The following is a 19482-nucleotide window of genomic DNA, read 5'->3' on the forward strand; positions in this document are numbered from 1 at the left end:
CATTAAAACCCCCCCCCCTAGTTTATAAACACACAACTTGACTTCATATTTTACCACATTTTCTTTATTTTTTTTTTCTTTACTCTGATGTAAACTAAGCTTCAACTTGTTTACATGAAAAATCCTATTGTGCAACACTTTCTTTAGTCTCATTGTTAATCTATTTTTTTTCTAAATTATTTTTTAAGTCCTAAAAAATATAGTTTCTTTGAAGAAAAAGTAAAATCCAGTTCATAGCCACCGATTCCACTTTTCCAGTGTAAACACAAAAAGAATGAGGGCACATCATTGTTTTGTTCATCTTTCATTTTGTGCTCAGCCTTCGGTCAATGTCAGTCATCACTAGTTTATCATCAGGGGTTGGTGCGTCAGAGGTCTGAGAACTGAAGCTCCTCCTCTGATGACCTCAAGCCGAATATATGTTCATCTTCTGTTCAACTCATAAACTCCTCTCCATGTGGGTCATAATCCTTCTACCGACGTCGGTACAGGATGTCCCAGGTGTCCCTCCACTTCAGTCCTTGCAGCTGGTGGGCTGACAGTTCAGGGCTTCCATAGGTTAGGGGACAGAAGGTGCGGTAGGTCAGGAAGATTGACAGCAACACAGCCAATGCACCCACACACAATGCACGCTGATGTGTCACGCTGCTGCAGATGCAAACAGAAACAAATATGAACAAAAGTTTTTAGATAAAAACATAAAACATGTCACATTTTCATGAAAATTCAACAGTGAGATCTAAAGCCTGACAAAGTGTGCTTCTATGTCTAACTGGCCCTTTCACACAACATAAAGCAGGTACAAGTTCAGACTGTTTGCAGTTCCATCCATATATTTCTGAACACACCTCTGACGCGGTGTAAAGAAAATAGTGCAAAGAGTGTGTTGAATGCCCTAGTGCTGTGCTAGCCCAAAATCAAATCCAGTTTGGGATATTGTTTAAATGATGGTGCTTGGATGTGCACATTTTAGCTGTTGTTTGTTTCGAAGGCCACGTAAACACAGTGCAAAGTTACTATTCAACTACACCGCTTAAAAAGAAAAAAAAAAATACAGAAAACGAATCAGCTCTCAATGGAGGGAAAAAAAAAAAAAAAAAAAAAAAAAATCACACTGGATAATTACAGTGGTCCCTCGATTATTGCAGGTGTTACGTTCCAAGAATTACCCACGATCGGTGAAATCTGCAAATTAGCCAACTTTATTTTTTACAATTATTATAGCTGTAAAACCCCTCACTACACTTTTCTTAGACAGGCATGAACATTTTTACACTTTTCTCTCTTGTTCAAACCGTCGTAGAAAAATAAGTCCAGCATTATAGAATGAAACCTAAGGCACCCGTGGATGCCTTTGACAGTGTAAAACGTTTCGTCGACATTGTTATGTTTGTTGGGGAGAAAACTTACAAACATACAATAGAGCACTTCAGAGTCACACTGCTAGTGATCAAAGATTTATGTAAATTTGACACGCTGAACACATTCTGTACTGGACAGGAGACATGGCACGAGATTGATTGACAGTGGTCTAGAGCCAATCAGGACGCAGAAGACAATGTGCTGTAAACAAACAAACAACATGGAAAATCACACCAAAAAAATCTGCGAAACAGCAAGGCCGCGAAAGGTGAACCAGGTTATAGCGAGGGACCACTGCATACTGATACTAGACCAGGTTTGTGTTGGATGCCACATCAATTGATGGATATGAAAATTATCAATCTACAAAGGGCTAAATTCAAAGACATCTTGAAAATCAAAGTGAAAAAAATAATGCTGTTGGATAAGTCATTTTGCTGAAATTTCACTGCAGTAACATAAAATGGTACTAGGCAGTTTGTATGGCTCCACATGCATGATGATGTAAAACCCCTCACTACACACTTTATACACTTTTCTCAGACAGGCATGAACATTTTCACACTTTTCTCTCTTGTTTAAATACTCTCAAAGTTCAAACCTTTGTAGAAAAATAAGCCCAGTATTATAGAATGAAACCAAAGGCACCCGCTTTTTTGACGGTGCAAAACGTTTCGTCGACATTGTTGTATTTGTTGGGGAGAAAACTTACAAACATACAGATTTATGGTAGTATCAGTCTTAACCCTTGTGTGGTGTTCGTATTTTTGTTACTCAGCCAGTGTTCATGGGTCTGGTGGACCCGCTAGAGTTTTGGCTTTCCAAATTAACACTATCAAACAATTTTATGTTAAATTACTCAACAGATGTTTACTTCATCCCAATTACAAGACATATGAACAGCAAACATGGTTAATTTTTTCCCTTTACCTTTGTTAGATCACATTTATGAATTAATGTGCTTCTCGTTTTTCTTTTATATAAAATGTTATAAATAAATCAGTTATAATCAAGTGGAGTGAGTGGAAAGACACAACACATTTACACGTGAAAAAATAATTAATTGTTTAATTTTTCATTTGAAAAAAACTGAACACGGGTCTCACAGACCCGAACACCATACAAGGGTTAAAGGCCTGTCTCTGTTTCTGTCTAGTCAGAGACATTCACACCAGGGGCATGCTGGAAGTCATTTTGTAGCTCTACCACTGCTCATCTTATTTCTCCCTGCACAAAGCAGCAGATACCAGTGCTAATGATGGCTGTCCCGCTCTTCTTATCCTCTATTCCAGTAGTACTTACTTGGATCTGCTTGGCTCGATTTGGTTTTTAGGGTTTTCCATTACCAGGTACTTAGCTTGGGTTCCAAGCAATTTCAGTCAAGATGAAAATGTGATGTCAGCAAGCTGCAGGCCACTGATTGGCCAGGGAGTGATGTCATTGAATGAGTTATGATAGTGACTTCTTCACAAGAATCGAAACCACCTTTTTTGAAAGCTGGCAAAAAGGGATATGGTTGCACATAAAATTTTGAGGTTTTCACAAGAATCTCATACAAATATTTCACACTAGAGCCTTGTTAGGAAATTTAAAATAGTGGAAGTGGATCGTCCTACTAAAATACAACCAACTTCTACTCAAGACAAAGCCACTAACTTTCAGCAGCTGTGGTAGAAAATGTCAGTCATCATAAGATAAAACAGGCAGTGGTTCTGTAGATGAATGAATGAATGAATGAATGAATGAGAAAATGGCAATATTAATCCCAGTTTAGTTAAAACCCCATTTACAAAGTCCTAAAAACCACTCGCTGACTCTACTGGCAACTTCTAAGCAACCACTAAATAACAAAAATTTTAATATCCATTTTCTGGGTTGCATTAGGTCACCTTACCCAATGACTGGTAGTTGCCAGTGACTGACACGATTAAGGTGAAAATTTTAATTTAAATCAGGAAAAAGAAGAGTAGCTCACAAGAGGCTGATGAGCGTACCTGAGCAGGTGAGTGTGTGCATGCTCCAACAGAGCTGGACTTAGTAGGTACAAGTAGCAGAGTGCTGGCAGGTAGTGATACAGGAAAAGAGTTTTGTCCATAAGCAGGAAGGGAACAAAGTTCACCAACCAGCCGCCAACGCACACACATCCCAGACACACAAACTGGTCCCACACACCTGAAAAAAACCCAAAAAAACCCAAAAACCACACATTTAGTTAGAAATGGTACCATAACCCGAACAGACAGCTGAGGTTAGACTTAGTCTCTGATGCAAATATGTCAGTGCGGACCATCTTTCTGCAGACCCATCTGGCCTTCCAGATGGGTCTGCAGAAACTGTATTTGTGCTCTGATTCTTCCTGTTTTACTGTCAGAACTCAGTGTGTCCCTACGTACCATCAGGTACATCTTTCAAGCCTCGCCTCCTCCTCAACAAGTAGACAACTGCCAGCAGCTGATAGGCCAGCAGGCTGAGATTGGCCACACCCCATGACACCGGGTTACCAATTAGATGGATCTGAGCCTGAAACAGAAAAAGTGGATTACAGGGCTAAACAGGACAAAGCGTGTGTGTTACTCTGCGTGTGTGTGTCGTGTTTTTACATTGGTGGAGGAGTGCAGCCAGTATGCAATGTTGGTCTCCATGGTGATCCACTCTAATGGGGAGGAACTGTATTTGTGCTCCGACTCTTCCTGTTTTACTGTCAGCATCTTCCACTGCCAAGATATCAGATTTGTTTTATTTTACTCCTTTCTGTTTCTTTGCTAGTGTCACAGGAATAAATCTGATTGGACAGTGAGTTTTGAATTCAGGTTCATACTTGCAGTTCAACAAATTTTGCCCAGAAAGAAATTTTTCTATCAACGTCGATATGAGTTGGAGAGTGAAGCTCTGCCTCCCGTTCCTTCTGCTCCTGACCTGGACAAGATTGACAGTGTGCGTTGTGACCTCACTAAAGTAACATTGCAAAGCTACTGAGTGATAATAGTGAAGAAAGAAGAAGGTCAAGAGGAGGAGGAGGAGTTTAGTGGCCATACTGGTTCCATAGCGGTGCTCCTCCACTGTCCATTCCAAACTGCTGCTGTGAGCTTTGAACAGTTTGTCTGCTACAACCTCCAACTGACGGAAACCCCAGTCTGGAAGGGACACACCACTCAGCTGCATTCGCAAACACACACAGACACACACAAACAGGCTGTAATAACTTCATATTGTACAGGCATTCAGCTGAGACATATTCTGTCTGCACCTTGAGGACAGCTGAAGTGTTGACATGAATGAGTCGGACTTCAGATAGGATGGTCTTCCACACCTCTGACTCTGCCTCCCTGTTTGAAATGTCCTGACCACACAAACACACCAACAAACAGCAGGCTCAGTAAAAAGCATTTCAGCCACTGATTAGTATAAAGGTAAGAGGGGTTTCCATATTTGAGCAGCTCCTGTAGGTGTAATGTAAACATGGCCCTGTACTCTTGTGCATATCCTATCTACAAAACACTCTCATGAGTAGATAATTTCGGCTAATTAATCCATCCTTTAGTTGACAATCTTCCAATCTCACCATTTTCAAATTGTTTTACCAGCTAAAGTTACTAATTAAGAATTAATGTAACATAGCTAAGTTACAGCAAGCTACCTAATCTAAACTGTAATATTTTACTAACTTATAGTAATGTTTTGGCTTATGCTAGCTGGCTCACAGAGTCTGAGCTTGTGCATGTACTGCATACAAATACGAGCAAAAGAATGCTAAATGCAGTTCAATTAATGGCCGTGGGAGTCACTGACAACAATCTTTTTCTGGAAGTTCTTTTTCTAACTTCGCTCAGTGCTTCACTATAGACTCGCCTCGGCATGACCAACTACGGATGCTCCAATGACACCACGTCTGTCTATGACAGACCTGTCGAGCCGTGCTTAGGGCTCCGCCCCCTCATTCTAACACGGCCGACCAGCCCCTCCTAACTCATTCTCGCTTTCTTCCCGTGAGAAACTACTTTGAGCTCCCTCAGCGTATCCAGTTCTCAGGAGTCCCGTGTAGGAGTACGTTGCCGAAGTTTTTCCAGTTCCAGTTTGGATCGTGCTGAGTAAGTCCTTCGAAAGAAGTGTACTTAGAGTTACACTGTGGAACAGCAATCACGTCAGGTGAGCTGTCCCAGCGGTTCCTGGTCTTAGTTAGCGAGGTAGCCGACATTGTGTAACTCGGGCTAACGCGTTACGGTGAGCTGTTCGTTCAGTGTCCGGCTAGCATTAACTTGTTAGCAGGCCACGAACCACATTAGCGTCTTACTAGCATTAGCTTGTTAGTCGACCTAGGGTTCAGTAAGCATTAAGTTGCTAACAATATTGGCTAGCGGAGTGCAGCTAACATGTCACAATGAGCTGACTCCAGCGGCGACTAGCTCGGATTTAACTCCCGCTGCTAGTCCTAGCTACGTACGAAGGCCAAAGAGGATGCACCCCGCCCGTGCCCCGCATCATGCGGTGCCACCATCTCGGGCAGGGACCCTCATCCAATGTGCATCATCTGTATGGGTGCCAAGCATGCTCAGGCTTCACTGGCGGACCCTCAGGGATGCCCACACTGTGTGTTGATGCCAGAGAAAGTCCTGGAAAGGAGGCTGAATGTAGCAGTAACGAACAGTCAGGTCCCCTGCCTGTCCACCGCTACTGCTACGAGTGATATCAGTCATTCGCGAGACTCCACAAGCTGGGCTGACATGATGGAAGAAGATTCCCCGCTCCAGCCCCCATCGTTCAAGGTCCTCCTCAATCAAAACGTGAGCGAGCCAGGTGGCGAGGACACAGAGGGCGATGCCAAATCCGACCTCCTTGACCTAGAGGACAGGATGAGGAAGAGGAGGATGACTCTACCTTTCCTCCCCAGCAGTCCAGACACCGGTGGACAGCAATTTGTACAAGGTCTGCAAACGGGCTGCCAAGCTACGCATCCCATGGCCAGCCGCCCAGGATGCCGAAGGGGCAGAATGTCACCTGTATGACGGAAAGAGGCTCCCACCAGCCTTGCCACCATCGAAGCAGCTTTTGCCAGCAGTCCCGGCTTGCATGAAAGAAATTAGTTGCTATTAGTCAAGCTCTTTAAAAAGCAAGCTTCCGACCAAGGGCTGCTCTAAGCTTGAGATCCACAGGATGGGTGAACTGTGGCTGACCGAACCCCCAGCAGTGGAGCCTTCAGTGGCGTATCATCTTCACCGTAACTGCAGGGCAATCTCAGTCTCTTCTAGCATTTCTTTGCCTAACAATATGGATTGCCTCACGGCATCTATTTATCAAAGGATGTACAAATATGCTGCACAGTCAGTATGCTCGCTTAATGCAGTCACACTGCTATAAGCATATCAGGCAGAAATTCTGGAAGACATGGGCCGTCAGCTTGACTCGGGTTCCCCAAACCCAGCCCTCTGGGATGAAATCTACATGGTTAATGATCTCATTCTTCGCTCCTCCAGGGGAGCAGTCCAGGGGTGTGGCTATGTTATGGGCCTTGCAGTCTCGGGTGAAAGAGCCTTGTGGCTAAACCCGTCGGGCCTAGGGGATGCTCAGAAGGCTGAGGTCATGGATGCAGCCTATGACCCAACCAAGGGTCTCTTTGGCCCAGCCCTGGAGAGAATGAGAGAGACAAGCACCCACAGAAAGCAGGAGGGAGAAGCATTAAACCTCTGCTTACCCAGAAAACCTAACTCTCAGCCCCAGCAGGTGCCAAGGGCTGGTTTTGCTGCAGCAGCAGCTGTGAGAGGGAGACAGAGTGGGGTCAAAATGCAGAGAGGAGCAGGAGGCCTGCAGTCACCCACCAGGCAAAAGTAGAGAACCAAAGACCTTGGGGCAAGCATTCCTTTGCAGCAGCTGCTGCAAAGAACAAGCCGTCACACCCCGGAGAGGGGGAAAAGAAGCGGTCAGCCTACCACACATGCAACGTTCTGTGTCACCCCTCTCTTCTCCCCCAAAGAGAAGGAAGATGTTAGAAGGGGTAACCAAATCACTCCAAGGTTCAGAATCTCCGCAAGTTTCCAGTTCACCAGGAGCACCCTCTCAGTCTTCTCCTCCAGTTCAGGGAGGACAGACTTGTGGACAAATGGCGCAGTGTCACCAAGCACTGCCCAGAGTCACCAGGCACTTCACTGTGTTTTGGGGGAAACAAAAGAAATAAAACGTAAATTCCTGCAGCCAGGCAGTTCGCCAAGGGCAGAATGTCCCCCCCAGTTTCAAAATAAAAACAAAAGAAAATCACTGCCATTTGTCTTTGTCACCAGCGGGGGGAGCTCACGCTCTACCCGAGGGGGACAGCTCCAAATCCTTCCGGGAGACAGGGGTGACGTCACACTACCGCGTCTTCAGGGGCCCGCTCTGAAGCGGTGGAGCGGTGGCGCGCATGTGCAGTTCATCCCTGAGCATCCCGGGCAGGCGATCAAAGACCACTGTGAGGTGGTAGTCAATCACCTCACGGAGCTCGGTTTCACAATCAACCTGGAAAAGAGCCACTTGGAACCTGTACAGTATACAAAGTATCTGGGGCTCAGAATAGACTCCATCTCTTATCGCATCGCACTTTCAGAGCGGAGGATCGCATCCTTCACTCACCGTCTTTCCTGCTTTCAGCTGGGGAAAGTCGTGCTGCGGGGGTACCTCTCGGGGCAGTATCATCCAGGGTGACACTGACCACAGATGCATCCCTGTCAGGTTGGGGTGTAACTATGATGGGCAGAGCAGTGAATGGCGTTTGGTCACAGAGACTTTCGCTGAATCACGTAAATGTGCTGCAGCTCCGCGCGGTGCTCCTAGCCTTACGGCATTTTCTGCCGTATCTCCGGGGACAACATGTTTTAGTGAAAACAGACAACTCCACTGTGTCTTTGTACAGGTATGGCAAATGGACACACTGTGGACTGGAGGACCTATTGTTAATAATAATAATTATTAGAATTCTATTATTATTATTATTATTATTATTATTATGGCTGCCCTGGTGCTTATATCAACCACCAGGGCAGCACCCGTTCCCGGCAGCTACACAGGTTAGCCAGGGAAATAATTGTGTAGAGCAGCACATGGCTCCTCTCCCTTCGAGCAACTCACGTGCCAGGAATTATGAACAGGGGGGCGGACCTCCTGTCCAGAGGGAATCCACTGTTCGGAGAATGGAGGCTTCATCTACAGGTGGTGGAGCAGATTTGGCAGAGATACGGTTGGACTGCCGTAGATCCCTTCGCCTTACGAGAAAACACACAATGCCCTTTGTTTTTCTCCCTCTCTGTCAGACGCAGATGCACTACTGGGCGTGGATGCGTGGGCCCATCCATGGCCAAAAACACTGCTGTATGCGTTCTCTCCCCTCAGCCTGATCTCCCCAACACTGAGCAGAGTGAGAGATCAGGGGCTGTCACTGATTTTAATAGCTCCACAGTGGCCATCCAAACACTGGATAGCAGGAATCATCCAGCTTCTGGTGGACGAGCCATGGCCACTCCCCATCCGCAGGGACCTTCTGTCTCAGGCGCGTGGGGAGATATAACATCCCCATCCAGACCAGGTTGCTCTATGGACCTGGCCCGTGAAAGGTGGAATTTGAAGGCGGCAGGCATGCCTCCGAAGGTTATTGAAACCATTCAAAATGCTAGAGCCTCCTCCACTCATTCCATTTACAGCAGTAAATGGCGTGTTTTTGAATAGTGGTGCTATGAAAAGCAGATAATCCCTTTTCAGTGTTCAATGGTGGAGCTGTTGTGTTTTCTTCAGGACTTGCTGGACAAAAGGAGAGCTTTTTCTATCATAAAGGCCTATTTGGCAGCTATTTCAGCCTGTCACATGGGGTTTGGTGATAAACCTGCCGGTCAGCACCCCCTTTGTATGTCGCTTCATGAGGGGGGTGCGTCGAACGCTCCCAGTCTCTAGACCACTGGTCCTTTATGGGATCCGTCAGTCGTTTAAGACGCACTCTCCCACCACCCCTTTGAGCCTATCGGGGCAGTGGAGTTGAAGTTTCTCTCTCTTAAAACCGCTCTGCTGTTGGCTCTAACCACAGCCAAGCGAGTTAGTGAATTACAGGCTTTGTCTATTCATCCTTAACACAGCATTTGTCTCTAAAGTGTTGGAAACATCATACAGGTGCTCTACAGTAGAGCTCCTGGCTTTTCACCCTCCTCCATTCTCCTCAGAGACAGAGCAGAGGCTGAACACTTTGTGCCCTGTGCAGGCCTTGGGGACTTATGTTGGCAGAACAGCCGGATTCAGGAAGTCGGATCAGCTGTTTGTTTCCTGGGCCTCCCCTCACAAGGGCAGGCCCTTATCACGCCAGAGGCTAGCTCATTGGATTGTAGAGGCCATAGCTCTGGCTTACACCTGTAAGGGCTTGCAGTCCCCCCCCCCCGGGACTCCGAGCTCACTCCACTAGGGAATGTGGCCACATCCTGGGCTTTGTTCAGAGGTGTATCAGTCCAGGATATTTGTGCGGCAGCAAGCTGGGATGTTGCACAGTCATCCCTGGCTCAGGCAGTGCTGGATTCTGGTGCCTCAGGTTCGACCAGAGATCCTGGAGTAGTACTGGAGCGTAGCTTCGGGAGCTGACCCAATCCGGAAGTGGACCATATCTCCCATAGTGAAACAACGAGCAAAGTTAGAAAAAGAACGTTGGGTTACTTAACGCAATCCCTGGTTCTCTGATGACAGAGTGAGGCGTTTCACCAACACTTCCCTCCTTGCTTAGGCACGGACAGAGTGCTTAGGAGAAAGAAATCTGCTTGGAATAAGTTAGGAGGGGCTGGTTGGCCGTATTAGAATGAGGGGGCAGAGCCCTAAGCACGGCTCGACAGGTCTGTCATCGACAGACGTGGTGTCATTGGAGCTTCCGTAGTTGGTCACACCGAGGCGATTTCCATAGTGAAACACCTCACTGTGTTATCAAAGAACCAGGGATTACATTAAGTAAGCCAACATTATCCCATACTCTTTTAATTAAATGTGTGGGTGCACTCCTGTTAATTTAGACAGAGATCAGAAATCACATGCAGCACAAACTGTACTCACCACCCTCCACAGGTTCTGTGCCGGCATAGACACATTGAAGTCTATGTATCCAGAGACTTCCTGAGTGTGAGGGCTCATTGGAGCTGCTACGTCATGACTGAAACACAACCATTGTAACACTGAAATAAACCAGCTGATGGTAAACAGGCAGGGACACACAGAGCTGATGGAGAGGGGTCGACTACAACCCACAGAGGGCTATTTATTCAGTACAGAACTTCAAAGTACTTTTTTGACCTAACCATTTATTTCCAAAGAAACTTGAGATTAGTAACTTTTCTATTTACTCATTGCCTCTAAATGTTTCAAGTTTTGAGCTCCAGAGTTACTGAGACAACAGAGCCCTCAAAAATCAGGACATATCCTGAGTTGTTTACCTGTTAAGAAAACGTGACGTCATCCCATGAACCAGCTGGATGACATCACCGTGACGGACAGGTCGAGGAGGAGTGTCGACCACCAGCTGCTGCCTGACAGAGATATAGACAGTAGTTACACATGGGCCACGTCTCCATGTATAGCACTTGAAGAGAAATGTGATCTACCTGCCCGGATCTTTGATGATCCACCAGTTGTTGACATCTTTGAAGGGATAACAGGTGACCTGCTGCTGGTGAGAGCTGCCCCGCCCATTGTCATACCTGAATAAAAACAGGAAACATCATTAAATAAATCATGAAGTTGAACTGTAACTGGGATGCTTTTTGAAGCAGGTGCTTAGCTGCTGTGTTGGAAGCACCTGATTGGATAGTTGACTTTGTGAGAATGGAGCCAGCAGGGGATTGGCTGGGAGACAGAGCTTCTCAAAGTCACCTGACTCCCATAAGCCACTTCTAGAGGCTGACCCCGAGTGATCCTGGAGAGACCGCCCTACAACACAAAAATCAATCTATCAATCCGCTCCAGAATGTGATATTCCACTCTTTATACACCCCTTTGCATTTAATCATTAGTTATTATTAATCTCTGGCTCTCTTCTGCAGTGTTCCTTTCGTTTTGTTTCCCTTTCCCCACCCCCAACCCATCACAGGAGATATGAGCCTCTCCCTCAGCTTAATTCTGCTGGAGATTTCTTCCTGCTAAAAGGGACTTTAAACAGTTTTTATAAACTCTGAATCACAAACCATTTGAATTAAAATGTCAAAGGCAGCAGTGAGATCGGGAAGGACAAAGACTGAAACTTTATGTTAATTAATGCTGATCTTCAGGTTACTGATAACCTTAGTAAGACCTGCTTCTGTGCTGTGATTGGTTCTGAAAACTGCGGGGTATTTATCATAAATACAGTGAGATCAAAGATTTAGATTCACTTGTCGGTAAACAAACATTTCAAAACTTTCTAATCTGTTTTCTCTCAGGAAACAGGTCTATAATTACTAAGTGTAGCTGACAGTATTTACCTGCAGGCTGGCCTGGAAAGCAGAACTCATCAGCTGGTCATGTGGTCCGCTGCGGTTCAGGAAACTCAGGTGAACGTAGAACCAGAACACATAGAGCAGGACTGGAACCACCACCAGACACAGAACTCTATGTACACTTTGCACACACACATTCATCTGCACAAAGACATGCATGCAGGATCATTATGTTCTTAGAATCACATTTTTTCATATCATAAATATAAACTGTATGGAAACACTATAACACCCAAAAAAATACATAAATAAATGAAACACTCAGGCAATGCTTTTATTTTTTTTTTTTTTTACATAGTGCTAAACTGCTATTATTAAAACATTGCAGACAAATACTTTTATGCACGTAATGTACTTACATCCTGCCTCACTAGAAATACTATCTAATTCCTAAGGAAAACACTGCACCAGTTTGGAAAAAGTGTCCTTTTTGAAGCCTTTACATTTACAGAGAAGACCCTGCTCTATGTTAACTGTATTGGGAACACCGTTTTACAAAACCATGACTTTTTGATACTAAAGATGACATGAAACTGGCAAATTAGTCCATAAAACACAACAAAAACAGTTCCTGAGAATGGATTTTGTGGAGCTGGGAACCATTTTTCAAAAGACACATGACATGGAGTATTCTTGAAAGTAGCAGCAGTCATAGCTGCAAAAGTAGCGTTTGCCAGCTAAATGCTGGATATGATACAATCAGGAAGTCTAGACTCACATGACTGATAGTTTTGTCTCCAATAAGCTTCCAGGTGTGCAGAGAAGCCACGACCAGCAGCAGCAGATATGAGAACAGACCCATGTACTTCACCCTACACCAATCACATTTTCACATTAACATTTGCATTTTAAACAACAGCACACGCTAGAGAGCAACAGGCCTTAAATCACTTTCTCACCCTACAGCCGCACCGCAGGAGACACCAGAGAGAATCAGCCAACTGTATCTGGACCAGGAGCTGAGGAGGAGAGAGTAACCATATGACGTCAGAGCAGAGAAAGGGTCTGTTTAAAACGGAAACAAACTGTTCAACTCAGTTTAGTTGTATTAACGTCGCACTAATTTAAAATAACATTTGCTTCAAGTTACATTAGACTGCAAGGTACAAACCCCACAGTATTAATGAGAGAATCCCGAGTAATCACATGATCCCCTATTAGCTAGCACTTGGCGAGAGTAGGGATTAAGAACTTCCTTTTAAGATAAAGAAACCTCCAGCAGCTACTTGTCTATGTTTGAGAGTGGCCCATAGAGTGAACACACTATACCACACAGCTCTCCTTAATAACAGCAACAGCTGAACATGTGAAAATACAAGTTTCAAAAAGATATTTTAAAAAATGGAAATTTTAACCACCAATTGCTAGTCTTGGTAGCCAGGGATCAGCCCGCCAGAGCCTCTGCAATTCCTGTGGGTTGTGGGCCTACAGGAGGATGGGCCCATGTCCTTTTTTCAGCTATGCCCAGCCAGGCCCCATGAACTAAAGCGTTGCCACCAGATGTTTGGCCTTAGGCACCCCCCGGGCCTGGCTCCAGGGTGGGGCCCCAGTAACCCTATCCCAGGCAGAGATAGTGCAAACTGTTCTCTTGATTGTATACTTATAGGGTTCTTTTGAGTCGGTCTTTGTCTGGTCCTCACCCAGGACCAATTTGCCATGGGCAACCCTGGGCAACCCTGCCAGGGGGCAAAAGCCCCCTGATAACATTGCCCTGATTTTGGGAAGGCTCTTAATGTTGTAGGGCTGTCTTGGTTGAAGTGCCTCTACAATGTTGCGTGGAGATCAGGGGCAGTACCTCCGGATTAGCAGACCAGGGTGGTGGTTTCCATTTTTAAGAAAGAGGACCGGAGGGTGTGTTCCAACTCTAGGGGAAAATCACACTCCTCAGCCTCCCTAGGAAAGTCTACGCCAGGGTGTTGGAAAGGAGAGTCCATCCGTTAGTTGAACCTCGGATACAGGAGGAACAATGCGGTTTTTGTCCTGGTCGTGGAACACTGGACCAGCTCTTTTACCCTCTCAAAGATACTTGAGGGTGGTTGGGAGTTTGCCCAACCAGTCTACATGTGTTTTATGCACTTGGAGAAGGCATTCGACCATGTCCCTTGGAGGGTTCTGTGGGGGGTACTCTGGGAGTATGGGGTGTCTGGCCCATTGCTACGAGCATTTGATCCCTTGCAAGAAGCTCGGTCCGCACAGCCGTCAATAAATCAGATTAGTTTCCAGTGGGTGATGGACTCTGCCTGGGCTGCCCTTTGTCAACAATTCTTTTCGTTAATTTCATTAACAGAATTGTCCCACTGGGAGGAGGCAGACCCAGGGCACGCTGGAGAGATTATATCTCTCGGCTGGCCTGGGAACGCCTTGTGTTCCCCCAGACAAGCTGGTGGTGGCTAGGGAGAGGGAGGTCTGGGTTTCTCTGCTTAGGCTGCTGCCCCTGAGTCTAAGCCGCAGATAAGTGGAAGAAGAAGGATGGATGGAAATTTTAAGTAGGATTAGTCAAGACTAAAGAAGCTGGTTTATGTGTATGTCCTACAGAAATGTAGGAGTAATTCAATATAACATGGCTAACTGTTGGATTTATTCTGCTAACAGCTTATCTGTGAAGTTTGTATTCCCGTTTTGATGAGTGAAATTGTAGTATTTTATTTGCACTAATTAGCAGACATGTGTATGTGTGTGATACATTCATTTCTACTGCATCTAAAACTACACAAAGTATAATTAATCCTTTGGTTTGAGAAAATCTGTTTTTAAGTTTCATTTTGGCTTTTGTGCCATTTTTGAAGCCAGAAATGACAACCTTTGACAACTAGAGAAGAGAGTTATCACCTACAAATGTTTTTTCTACAAGGCTGTTGATGTAATTTTTAATGCAGTTAAGTCAAACACTATAAAAACGAAGTCTGATTTTTGAACCACATGAGGAACTGCAGTTTTTGGCGCTTCCACATGGTTTAAAGTCCCTGAGTTAACCAAACTTGCTAGCATTAGCTGATAATTTAGCGCTCCACTTATTAATAAAAATAAGAAGGTGGCCACCATAAAACTATAACTGAGGGCTTCAAAACAAACCAGTGGGCAATATCACAGTGGCTACAGCCATCTTTAATTTACAGTCTACACTTTCTACACATGAGAAGAGAAATCTGAGACTAACCTGCTGGGTGCATTGTGGAAGCGCAGGTATGAGAAGAAAGCCAGGAGCACGAAGAAGATGAGGACAGACTCAAGTAACATGAAACGTGATTGGACAATCAGAGAGTTCTCTGGAACAGCAAAGATCCAAAGTCAGACTTGACTGAAAAGAGCAACCCGTCTGCATATTCACCGGGAAAGTATCACTTCACTGGTTTATAAAAAGCAGCAGCTAAAAGGCTTTTCAGCAGGAAGACATTAACTCTTACTCAGCATGGACGCACTCACCCAGCAGCAACAGCACTGCAGCTCCCAGAGCAGACAGGTGGGAGAACTTCAACTCTAAAGTCAACAAGTAGACCAGAGGAACACAGAGAGCTCCACAAAGGGCCGGCAGAAGCCTCAGACTCCACACATTCACCGTGCTAGGATACTCTGCAAAACAAAACAAACACACACTAATTTTAAACAGACCAAAACCAAGTTAGACGGGAGGAAATATAGAAACTGGTTTCAAAAAAAAAAAAAAAAAAAAAAAGAAGGCACACGCTGGTTTATATAGATTAACAAATTTTCTGGTTTAACCTCTAACTGGATGAAATCATTTTTGGGGATTTGTACCTGCTCCAATTCTGTTCCACACAAAGTTCCCATCAAAACCTCCCAGGTACGCTAAAACAGCAAAAGCAGAAGCACATGTTGGAGCAAAGTATAAATAAAGCTGTACACTCACAAAGGGCTGTGTTGGTATTTTAATAACCCACCTCCAAAGGCCAGGATCATATGACCGAGAGGTGGTCCGCTGTCATCAATGAAGAAAACCCTCTTCATGTAGAGAGACACAAACTGACCATAATACACCTCATCAAACCTGCACAACGGTCAAGGTATAAAAATCAGTTAATAACAGAATGAAGCTTGGTACGTAAGTTTGTATGTGGGTGTACATGATGTTCAGGTGTGTGAAACAGATCCACTCACACCACAGCATTGGGATAATTAAGATGGCTCAGCCTGGTCCAGAAGGCCAGCAAGGAGACCAGCACCAGAAGCAGGTCTACCTGGGCTGTCACCACCAGGGGGAGCTGTAGCATCTCTGACACACAGCTGTGACTGTAAAATAGGAACATATAACCTCTGATTAATAGTAATTAATTTATAACTAAAACAAAAAAAACCCCACCTCTTTACATCATTGAAATTGACTTCTCTATCATTCTTGCGCTATCTGCCCTTTCTGGAGGAAGATACAACACCCTGTCTGAGGTAAGAACAGGAAGTTTTAGTAAGTGACATTACAGGACTATTAATCCGTTACTTAAAACAGATGCGTCTGCTGTATCCGTACAGTTTATGGAGGGAGCCCTTGCTATCTAGAGCTACTACAGAGAGACAGACAACCAGTTTCACTCACACTTACGGCCAACTGCCAACACAGCAAACTCCACAACCTACTAGTGGAGCAGCACGTCTGAGGCAATAGTACTACCCACCACACCCTGGAGCCAGGCCCGGGAAAGGCAAACTTATTTTGCCATGATTCTCAAAACTGAGCTCAGCTGCATCCTGCTTCCACGGATCATCTGTTAGTTACTAAAACTGGATTGGGATCAACCTGTGGTAAATTCAGATGATTGGACTTGATTGGAAAGACACATGCCAGAGCACAATCCAAGCCATAAAGTCCAAGGAATTGTCTGTAGATCTCTGAAACAGGATTGCATCGCGGTACAGATCTGTAAAAAAAAAAACTCTGCAGCATTGAAGGTCCCAACGAGCACAGTGACCTCCATTAACCTTAAACGAAGAACTTTAGAACCACCAGGACTCTTCCTAGAGCTTGCTGCCCAGTCATTCTGAACATTTAGAGTAGAAGGGCCTTAGTAAAGGAAGTGACCAAGACTGTGATAGTCACTCTCATAGAGCTCCAACATTGCCCTGTGGAGAGAGGAACCTTCTAAAAGAGAAATCATTTTTGCAGTATGAAAACAAAGTTCTCTGGTCTGATGAAACAAAGATTGAATTCTTTGGCCTAAATGCCAAGCATCACCTGGCCAATACCATCCTACAGTGAAGCATAGTGGTGGCAGCATCATGCTGTAGGGATGTTTGTCAACAGTAGGAACAGGGAGATGGGTCAGGGTTGGGGAAATGCATCAATATGCAGAGACATCCTTGATGATTACCTGCTCCAGAGTGCTCTGGACCTCTGACCTCTGGACCTTCTAACAGGATGACGACTCTAAGCACAGCCAAGATAACAAAGGAGTGGCTTTGGGACCACTTTGTCTTTGAGTGGCACAGCCAGTGCCCAGACTTGATCCCGAATGAACATCTCTGGAGAGATCTGAAAATGGATGTGCACCGACATTCCCCATCTAACCCGATGGAGCTTGAGAGGTTCTGCATAGAAAAGAGTTTCTATTATGGAGTACTGTTGTGTATAATTTTGAGGGGGGAAATGAATTTACCCCATTTTGGAACAAGACTACCTTTAAAAAATGTGGAGACTTCCTGGATGCATTGTAGCCTTGTGATTGACAGGTGATATGTTCGGGGTGTATGCTCCCTCTTTCCCTATAGCACATGGGACAGGCTTAAATTCCTGGTCACAGGTCCAACTACTAGACTACCTAGTGTCAGTGGATAACTTAACACTCCACCCTCTTGTCCTAATTACGTTTTTTTTTTTTTTTTTGTGAATGGCTACAAAAACCCAAACATGGCAGCAAGCAAATCACAATTGGCAAGTGAACAACAAATGGGTGACACCACAGTGGCTAAATCCATATTTTATATCAAGTTCGTAGCTTTAACACACACATTAGTGTGAGGTCAGTGTGGCAGTGTTCTAGTTTTTGCCCCTGTACACCCCCAGCACGAAGGTCTTTCAAGGAGTACAGCAATTGCAATTTTGTTAAAAACAATTAAAGGTTATATAGAATCTGCACTTCAATCACAGCTTCGTTGCTTCAATCGTCCTGAAGCCTCAGTTCATAACACATTTCCTGGATGTCCCCTTCTCTAAAAAAAAAAAAAAATCGCACACAGTATCCCTCAGCGTCCTGCCCCTGCTGCTGTTGCTCTGATCCGAAACAGCCTGACCTCACAGTGATGTGTTCACGTGTCTCTGAGTACGGGTCGGGATGTTGCAGCCCTCAGCTGCCTCTTTGTCACATTCTTTAATAAATATGTGCAGCTTCGCTTTAACGCCACGTTAGACGTTCTTCTACACATAAGAGCAATTAGCATTAGCATACTAGTCTCTAGCTAAGAGGCGCTAAAGCAGCAGCTGCCTTCCTCACTCCTCGTTTTCCTCCACACCGTGTATGTTACCTGTGGCCCAACAGGTTAAGCTCATCTGTTGCCGTCCGCTTCTTGCCGTTTCTCCCGGTGTATGCTTTGAACTCAAGAGGCGTATAAACGAAGTTTTATAGCAGCGGCCGTTCGAAGCTTCCGGTGATTGATTATACTGCACTACCATCGGTTCGCTCGGAGCTCCACTACATGGCCTGTGGCTGGCCGCTGAAGGAGCATTACAACGGCGTGTTTAGAAAACTAAAAGTTTTAGGAACGGGTCTTACATTTAATACTACTTTTAATATTAATAATTAATTAATACTAATAATTTCATCTGAAAATTAGCCCAGTCGAAAAATGTATAAACCACATGAAAGGGAGCAGTTTCAAATGTTCATCGCAGTCCACCTTGGACTGACTGTCACTCCCAGGGTGAAGGTTGGCACATAATTGCGATCTCATTTATAGACACAGACAGACGATTTTTAATGACTCGTCGCAATTAATTACCATATTATCACAACCCCATCTTCTTACTTTATTGCCATCATGATGTACCAAAGTCACTTTGAAGACACCAACTGACCGTGAGCGGCTGCAGACCTAGTCCTGTCTTTCAAAGGCAATGAGATTTCAAGTTCATTGCAAATAACTGAAATAACTTTGGTCATGCTCTGGTCTCCAGCTACTGTTTTCCCCAGTGTGATTGTAACTAATCTAAATGACCTCGATTTGCGCAGCATTGTAAAATCGTAATCACCAAAGATCCATTTTGACAAAGCTAGTAGACCCCAGGATAGTCAAAATAAAACTTGTGAAACTTGTCGTTTTAAACAAACTGTTTTATTGTAATACAGTTTACAGAGAAACACCTGCTGTTCACCCAGTTTTAAACAAACAAAACAATCAAAACAACCTTAATTTACACAGGCATTCTTTAGAAGGTCAGTGGTTTAGTATCCTGCAATAGCAGGAAAGGGTGGGGGGCGGGGTTTGGGGGAGGTGAAAGGGGTAAAAACAGTAACTAGTTCTCTAGTTTTGGCCTGTCCAAACACTATTTTCATTAACACAATCATAGAGACCTTACTATGACAACTGGAATTCAATTGAAAATTGGCCTTTTTTAAAGTTTCGAGCATCACATAAACATTCTCATGTTCCACATATATGTACCGTATTCACATTTTTCAAAAACAAAGAACAAACAAAATGTTATCACCAAAGTCAT

At 44.6% G+C, this 19482-nt stretch overlaps 1 protein-coding gene and 1 pseudogene across 4 annotated transcripts; one reads left to right on the forward strand and one right to left on the reverse strand.

Annotated features, from left to right (window-relative positions):
• Positions 1 to 42: 42 nt before the first annotated feature.
• On the reverse strand, positions 43 to 18446 carry pomt1 (protein-O-mannosyltransferase 1). Of its 4 annotated transcripts, XM_085424928.1 has the most exons (21): positions 18291 to 18442; positions 17141 to 17357; positions 15936 to 16067; positions 15719 to 15825; positions 15576 to 15626; positions 15243 to 15389; positions 14977 to 15085; positions 12719 to 12778; positions 12538 to 12631; positions 11805 to 11960; positions 11144 to 11274; positions 10950 to 11045; positions 10782 to 10874; positions 10405 to 10501; positions 4610 to 4702; positions 4398 to 4518; positions 4181 to 4278; positions 3963 to 4076; positions 3756 to 3882; positions 3357 to 3534; positions 43 to 648 (listed from the first exon to the last, which is right to left on the reverse strand). In XM_085424928.1, exons 3-21 carry the CDS (start codon positions 16046 to 16048, stop codon positions 474 to 476), a joined length of 2160 nt encoding a protein of 719 aa, XP_085281054.1. In that variant the 5' UTR covers positions 16049 to 16067; positions 17141 to 17357; positions 18291 to 18442; the 3' UTR covers positions 43 to 473. The 4 variants fall into 4 exon arrangements, with proteins under 4 accessions (XP_085281054.1, XP_085281053.1, XP_085281055.1 ...); XM_085424927.1 differs by lacking the exon at positions 17141 to 17357 and having other exon boundaries at positions 18291 to 18446; XM_085424929.1 differs by lacking the exons at positions 4610 to 4702; positions 17141 to 17357 and having other exon boundaries at positions 18291 to 18446.
• Positions 5218 to 6453, forward strand: LOC146657104 (uncharacterized; annotated as a pseudogene).
• Positions 18447 to 19482: the final 1036 nt, after the last annotated feature.

This window comes from Rhamphochromis longiceps, linkage group LG12, assembly GCF_057381845.1.
Source record: "Rhamphochromis longiceps isolate RC_006_pf linkage group LG12, R_longiceps_female_GT1.1, whole genome shotgun sequence".
Classification (NCBI taxonomy): domain Eukaryota; kingdom Metazoa; phylum Chordata; class Actinopteri; order Cichliformes; family Cichlidae; genus Rhamphochromis; species Rhamphochromis longiceps.